Genomic DNA, 8,386 nt, shown 5'->3' with positions numbered 1-8,386 from the left:
AAAGTTAAATGGGGATGCAAATTTACGGAGAGCTCATAATGGTCATAAGCTTGTAACCATCATTGGCTGAAACCTCAAATCACCGTGAGGGCAACAAAACATTAAAGTTTTTTTAGATAATAGAAGCTTTATTTAGACTCAGTTAATTACATCAAGATGATACAATCAAAACATTAAAGTTTTTAAATGAGATTTCAACCATTCAACTTGACAGAGAAAACCCAATGGAAGTATGGAACAGGTTCAGACTAAACACAGTTCAAATTCACAAATCATGCAATAAACAATGGAACTTGACAGACATAAGGTACATAACCCAATTCACCATTCATTCCTTCAGTAGATAAGTCGCGACAGGCAGCCACCACGGAGAAAGAAGTTCAGAGATATCAATCAGCCAGTAAAGCCTTAGAGAATGAAGTAAGAAAGCATATATCTTCAGATAGATAAACATATCAAGAACAGCAAACGAAACAAGGACACCATGGAGAGCTGAGGATAACACAAGGAAGCAACAGTAAGGAAAAAAAAACTAAAGATAATTATTTTCCAAGAAAGCCAAACAGAGTTGCAAGTAGCTACCCTAGTTGTGCAGAAGTAAAATCAACTAGAGATAGCTTTGTAATTTAAAGAGCCCGCCAGAGCTGCTTTTATCAGTTGTACTAATCCAGTGCCTTTGGCTCGCCTCTTGACTTCTCTTCTGTAAAATCAAAAAATTAAAAAATAAATAACCTCATTTTCTCTGCCCTACTTGAATTGATATGGCGGAGTTCCTACCTTGATCCCAAATAGTACTTCAAATCAAAATTTGCACATCACCCATACAACGAGAGGAAACAACATCAACAAGATGCTCCCTCCATTTCATATTATAAGTTGTTTTGATTTTTTTTCCTAGTCAAACTTATTTAAGTTTAATTAAATTTATAGAAAAATATAGTAACATATTTCACATAAAACAAGCATATTATCAAAATATATTTAATATTATATTTAATGAAACTGATTTGTTGTGGTAGATGTTAATAATTTTTTCGAGAAACTTGGTCAAATATAAAGAAATTTGACTAAGAAAAAAGTCAAAATGACTTATAATATGAAAAGGAGAGAGTATTTCCAAGCCAGATTCTTAGATACCTCACATTAACATTGCAAATCTCCTAGATTTTTATACGAATTTCAATCAATTTGCCATAGTCGCACCTGATCTTGATGGCCAGATTTCCAGAAGATACATACGTTGTTTCTTCAAGTCCCAAGCTACTGGTTCCGTGTCGAAGACTCACGTGATAATAGCTGCTGTAGTTTTCGCAGAACTTCTGGATTATCAAGGTCTTCTGATGGATTTAAAAACAAAAGGAAATGTAACTAAACTGAACAAGCAGGAAAGACATATATTGGTAGTAAGTTGGCAAATAGGTTTCATTACCAATTTGGACGAAAGTGCGTTGAACATCCGTCCCTACATTCAATTCTTTCGTGGCGCTTTGGAGCCCAACCGACTGAGCAGCCTCCTTCAGGGTAAACATCATGGTGACATGCATTCGGACATCATGTAAGGGGCGGTTTGGATGGATGATGGAAGCAGTGGTGATAGCATCCTTGGCAGCCACTGCTTCTGCATCCATGTCAGTGCCACCAGAGTAGTAGTTAATGTCAACTCTGATATCCCGGAGTCCCGAAAGATGCTCGATGCCGAAATCAAAATCACCATACATGCGCAACGTCTCCCTCGCCCCGAATTCGAGGCGTAAATGGTGGAGCTCTGGCATTGCTCCAGGCGCGAACGTCAATGGCATTGCGGAATGTTGGCAGAAGACATGTAGCTCGTTCAGATGTCTGAGTCCATCGCAACCAATGACTAGCCTCTCTTCAGGTGGATTCCTTAACTCTAGACGGAGAAATAGCAGGGTGGAGATGCCATTCAGAACTCGCATATCTTCCTCGTCAATATCATACATGGATAGGCATAAGTGCACAAGGCTACTAAGCATAGTTAACCACCTTGGAACCCAACAAAGGTAATTCTTTATGTCAAGCTCATGAAGCTTTGGAAGAGAGCAGCAAGAGCCAGACAATGAATCCAGGATGAAATTCTGTCCATGAGGGTAGCTGATACAGAGTGACTCAAGGCCATTTCTGCCCAACTCGGTGAGGGAACTGACCAACATTTCCCTGAACCTCACTTCTTGGTCTCCCATTTTCTCAGTAGTGCTTGTTGTTTCAACAGTAAGTCTTCGCAATCTTGTCAGCCTTCCAATCTCCTCAATTAACCTCACAGAGTTACATGGGATGGAGATACTCTCCAGCTCCTGGAGAGCTTGCATTCTCCCAATCTCATCCGGCAGTTTCACCCCAGACTTCACGTGTAGGCACATGAGTTTCCCAAGTTTAACAACGGATTCTGGCAATCTTTTGATCATGCAACGCCTGATGTTCAGTACCTCTAGATGTTGCAAGTTCCCGGTTTGCTCCGGGAGTTCAGTGATTCTGCAAGGGAGGCTCAGATACCTCAGCTGAAACATATTCACTATACATGTAATGTGGTGGTCCTCCAAACAACTGCACTCGGATAAATCCAAAATGCGCAGAGCATGGAACTTGAAAAGATCAGGTGCTTGCTTAAAGGCCCTGAACATAATGAGTGAGCGGATATGGGATTGATTACTCACAAGTTTCTGCATTTCTTGATCTTCCAAATTACTAGCTTGCAAGGACAGCCGACGAATCTTCCTAGGAGAAGATTCATACCCTTTATCATCAATCGCGATAACAAAGTTGATTTGTGCTGATAGAAATCTGATAAGGTCAAGCACTAAATCATGAACTCGACAACCATATATGTTACCTTTGTACTGAACACCCACTGCTTGGATCATGTTTCTATTGATAAGATCGTAAAAGTAGCTCTCTGCAACTTGATCTGGTCTTTTACCACGCTCTTTTCTAATAAACCCTTCCGCAACCCATTTCCACACCAATTGTTTTCTTACAATCAGGTCATCCTCCGGGAATATACTTAGATATAAGAAGCAGGTTTTCAAATCATGAGGCAGGTCATAAAAACTAAGCATCAAAATCCTTCTGAATCCTTCCAAAGTATGATTTTTGCCAAGTTCAGAGCCAATAGAATTATGCACTGCCTCCCACTCATCCTTCCTATAAGAATACTTACTAGCCAACAAACCAGCTATAATAAGTATAGCCAGTGGCAAACCACCACATTTTTTCAGTATTGCATTCGAAACTTCTTTCAGATGTTGAGGAACACCACACCCAGAAGGGAAAATTTTTTTAAAAAACAGCTTGCTAGAGTCTTGATGATTAAGTGGTTTGATGGTGTAAACATATTCCTGGAGATTAGCAGAACATGATTTAGCTACATCCATGATGCGCGTTGTTGTAATTATTCTGCTGCGAAGATTATTATCAGGAAAAGCAGACTTCACAATCTCCCATGCTGATGTGCTCCAAATATCATCAATAACGATCAGGTACCTGTACAGATTTTGGTAACATTTTATCAAGCGTTAGGTAGAACTTAGCAGAATTGAGAGATATGTCAGCAGTTACAAGGTGCCAATAGTGTTTCTGAAATATTAAAAATTATATTATTATTCTTATGATATAAACATCACAACCTATTTGCATAAACTTGTGAAGAGTTTATAAGAACTGTTTTTATTACATGTATATATTTTTTACTAAAATAATACTGCATCTGTGTGTGTACTTGTTTTTATGTAGGTCTGATTTTGTCATGACATATCTGAATAGCATACAAAATGTCCCAAGGTTTACTGAAACTTGTATATGAGGGGAAGCCCTTACCAATTTCTCTAAGGTGACTTAAGACGCAAATTATTATTGATGCATCTGTTTGAAATTGGGAATAAGCAGTATGCAGACAACACAAAAAAATATAGCAGTCCTTCTACACAAAATAAAGCACACATTGCCCTCCCAAACAGCTAACTGAACACAATGCCTTGTCTTTTGCATCAATTGGGGCTTCCATGGAGCTTTAAAACAAATACAATGGTCATAGTGAACTTTTTTTGGCCGGGCTGTCATAGTGAACTTAACAATGTAATTGCTAAAAACTCAAGTCAATCTCCTTCACATGACTCCGCAGGTGCCATCGTTTTCACTAGACGCCTTACTCTAAAAGTATAGGGCCTATACTTAACTGGAATACAAATAAGCTCTGTACCTAATATTCCATGGCACATGACAACTAGCTGTGTACGTTTCCGTTGAAAACCATATTTCATATTGCTTTAGATAAGGCGCAAAATCAAGTCATTTTCAAAAACTGTTCAAAGTTCACTCCTAATTTCCTGTTATCATCTCTTGTAGGGACTTTAATATTTGATTTATTGTCAATAGCTATTTCACAGTATCCCCATGTCACAATGTCACTTGCTTATAAATAAAAACTACAATCTAGTTGAATCTACGGAAAAAAAAAATTTAAAGATCGAAAGAAGAAACAAGAGTATAAAAATACGAAACTACAAAATGGCATGGTTAACACTAATCCAATAGGTCATTTAAAAAAGAAGGAAAATTAAGTATTGATAAGGTGAAATTACATAGACCAGACAGATCTAATATGTCTCAGACATGTCCAAAGATTAAGGCACAAATGAAGATTTTAAGGACTCTTCTACCATGTAAGGGATGTATACACATATGTGTATTGTGTATAGTTCACATTTAATATCTCTCTCTGTTTGTCTCGACTTGGACTTTTTTACAGAATGTTAACACCTGATACTTTTAAAAATTGCAGTTTTTTTTCAATAATTTTATTATTATCTTGCAATTATGAAACAATAAAGTTCAGTTTTAATACCTCTTATCTTTTAGGAACTCCCGAAGCTTGTCAATGAGTCGCTGTTCATCAAAGCACATGGGGCTACCATTCCTCAGTATTTGAGATAGTAGATCCATTAAGATTTTCCTCATGTCTGGTTTCTGGGACATAGACACAAAAGCCTTACAATCAAATTGGCCATTGATTTCCTTATAGACTTGATTGGCAAGTGTTGTCTTGCCCAGACCTCCACATCCCACAATGGACACTACTTTGAGTTGCTGTCTTGATGGGCCACTATCAGCTTCATAAGTTAGCAACTTGATTATACAATCCCTTGGACCCTTGATTCCTACAAGCTCATCTAAACCAGAATAGAGTGCTGGCAACCGGGAATCAACAAGCAAATCACTGGTTGTGGTTCCAGATGTGGACCCATCAACCTCATATCTTCTTCGCCGCTCGTTTGCTTCAACGACACGCTCTTTTAGTTCAAGAAACACCGCCGAAAATTTATGGTGACAACGGAGCTTCTTGAGCTTGTGGATTTTCTTACTCATAAACCCCTTAATTCCAGCAGACTCATCACTATAGTGCTCAATGCGCACCATGAAAGCATCAATGGAGTCCTCAATGTCATATGCCAGCTCTCTCAACTCACTCACCCAGGCCTTCAATTGAACATCAAGCTCGTCCTGCATTGCATGTTTCTGCAGCACAGCCTCCATGCTGGGTAGCTCCCTTTGCAGGAACATCACATCCTTTTCCACATTTTTGTGCTTTGTATACTCTTTGTCCAGCAAGGTGGAGAGCTTCCCAAGCAGAGAGTTCATCACCCCCGCTGAAGCTGAAACCGTTGCTCCCACCATCATCTAGCTGTTTAATCACTCACCATGTAAGGGGAATTCTATTCATGTTGAGTTTTTTGCAAAATATTCAGAATAATTGCTAACTCAATCCAAAATGCGAAAACAGTAATAGTGGACATCCATCATGTATGTGAACAAAAAGAAAATGATGAACAACATTTTCACAAGACCTCAAGGTGAAGCAAACTAAGTAGCTTCCTATAATCCTACTTGATTGAGTACACAGAGTCTTTAAGTTTCAGATCACAAGGAGAATAACGTTTGAACATGTCCACTTTCTAGCTCACATAAGCTAGAAAATGTCGGAAACATACTAGGACCTGCTTGGAAGCTTTTCTTTTCTTTTCTTTTTATTTTGGCCCAAAACCAGTGTAAGATACACAGAGAGTATTTTACTGGTTAACTGAACTCTCATTCCTCCTCCCAATTGTTGCCAAACAGGCTGTAAAGGTTAGGTCCCATCACTTGGTTCAAAGAAAAACATTAGGTCCCTCCCCTCAAGTATAGCTAATAGCTTGACAGGTTAATATACCACAACTATAGTTTGTTTGTGCACTTGCACATCTGAATGCCATCTTCGAAAATGGCATATAACAAAATATTTCATACATGACTTCACACACCAGGGATCAATACTTATACCTACAATATTGCAAGCACACAAGTACCCTTTTAATACTATTTTATAGTGAGGTTGGAAATTTGCTTCTGACATCCGTCACTTTGTGTTTATTAAGTGGACTTGCTTACAGGTGTGTGCATATAGAACACGTGGGTAGTGGCAGGGTTCGACTTACCGACTGTAACCGCGCGGTTACCAAGGTTACCGGGCTTACCGCGGGGTACGGTAATATAAATACCACGGTAACCTCCTTAAATTGAAATAAATTTAAAATATAATTTGAATTTTTGATAAATTTTGCACGGTTTTGTACGGTTTTTCACGGTTACCGCGGTTACTGCGCGGTAACCGTGCTTACCGCCGGGTCGCGGTAACCCCGGCCCCGGCGGTTTGGGAAACCCCGTAGTGGTGGCTATGCGTCTTTATAATAAAAATAAGAACAAATTTCAGAAAACATTGTGTTTTTTGGTGAAGTTGTAAATAACCACAGGTTTTATAACATGACACAACCTCAGGTATCAGTGGCAGATCTAGAATTTTTTTAGGCATGGGCAAACCTAACGATAGATAACAAATTAACAAGTAGACAAAAATACATATAGCATTTTATCATGAATAAGAAGCGAAATTAGGCTGCTGGCTAATAACCAAGTATGATAATTAATGCTAATCTAATGGTGTATGTGAAGCTAGGCTAATGGCTAAACGCTATATTTAGCTCTAATGCATGGATGCATGTGGCGGAGCCCAGGTGCCTACCTGTGCTGGCTGGGCTTGGCTCCGCCGCTGTCAGGTATTATGATTTTAAAGTTTCACAAAATATCACCCTTATGCACTTTAAGCGTGAATTTACTTAAAGTTCTAAACCATAGATATGCTGGAATTTATCAAAATTCCAATAAAGGTTGGGTTTTAGAAAACAATGAGATCATAAATATGTCATATGTGGTTATGTGCCACTCGTCATTAATACCCGTGGTTTTTCATAACTTTGTCCCATTTGTGAAATTTACTCCAAAAATAATACCTGCTCTGTTTCACAATGTAAAACTTTCTAGCATTGCCTACGTTTATTTAGATACTAATGAACCTAAACACATACATTATAAAACGGAGTGAGTAATAATAATAATAGTAATAGTAATAAGAATAAGTAATAACTGCTATTAGCAACACCAAACACGGCGATAAGCAAGAAAACAAAGTGAAGTGCAGGATGAAAAACTCACGAATTTCTCGGGACCCCTCGAAACCACCGTGCCCTCCTCCGGTAAATCGGGGGCACACACAGCCCCTCGAAACCGTGGCGCTGGCGCGGATCAACGCCGCCTTCTCGGAGCGAGCGATGTGGCCGATTCGATCCAAAAGAAAAAGAAAAAAAGAAAAAAAAAACAGAATCCAGAGAGATACCTGTATACACCGGCCGCCGGCGGCTGTACGGCTAGCTGCAGGTGGCCGGGGCTCCGTCGCGCGCCCAACACCGGCCGGCTGCCGCCGGAGCCCAAGAACTCGATCGGCGCCGCGGTTGCTGGGGAATTGGATGGACACCGGAAGTGGCTGACGAGTGACATGAGTGAGCGAGCGAGATGGAGTATAAAACTAGAGAGCACTAGAGCAGGGGACGCCGGACTTAGGGCTGTCAAAAAAAAAAAGCTCGAGCCTCGCGAGCTGCTCGAGCTCGGCTCGTTCTAGGCTCGATTCGAGCTCGGCTCGAGCTCCAGACGAGCCGAGCCCGAGCCTCTCTCTAAGCTCGCGAGCTTTGTCGAGCTGAGCTCGAGCTTCTAACGAGCCTAGTAATATATCATTTTTATTGTTATTTAATAAATTAGGAGATCAAATATGTTATTTGTATGTCTTATATTGACATAATATATTTATTTTATTCTTTTTTCCTCTTTTATTAGTATGATAAACTAGAAATTAATTTTTTTAAAGGTTATCTTTGATATATATATATTTTTTACAAGCTCGTTAGTCGAGCTCGAGCTTGATCGAGCTCGAGCCGAGCCTGTCGGAAAGCTCGAACATTTTATAGGCTCGGCTCGAGCTTGTATCGAGCTCGAGCCTAGGCTGACG

The 8,386-nt window shown here is 39.6% G+C and overlaps 1 protein-coding gene across 1 annotated transcript; it reads right to left on the bottom strand.

Annotated features, from left to right (window-relative positions):
- Positions 1-353: 353 nt before the first annotated feature.
- Positions 354-7,880, bottom strand: LOC127754211 (disease resistance protein RGA5-like). Its single transcript, XM_052279703.1, has 5 exons — positions 7,540-7,880; positions 4,859-5,695; positions 1,430-3,498; positions 1,204-1,337; positions 354-700 (listed from the first exon to the last, which is right to left on the bottom strand). The coding sequence occupies exons 2-4, from the start codon at positions 5,689-5,691 to the stop codon at positions 1,261-1,263; spliced, it is 2,979 nt and encodes a 992-aa protein (XP_052135663.1). The 5' UTR covers positions 5,692-5,695; positions 7,540-7,880; the 3' UTR covers positions 354-700; positions 1,204-1,260.
- Positions 7,881-8,386: the final 506 nt, after the last annotated feature.

The sequence above is a fragment of the Oryza glaberrima genome, chromosome 11, assembly GCF_000147395.1.
Source record: "Oryza glaberrima chromosome 11, OglaRS2, whole genome shotgun sequence".
NCBI lineage: Eukaryota > Viridiplantae > Streptophyta > Magnoliopsida > Poales > Poaceae > Oryza > Oryza glaberrima.
This window is presented reverse-complemented; position numbering and strand designations above follow the sequence as displayed.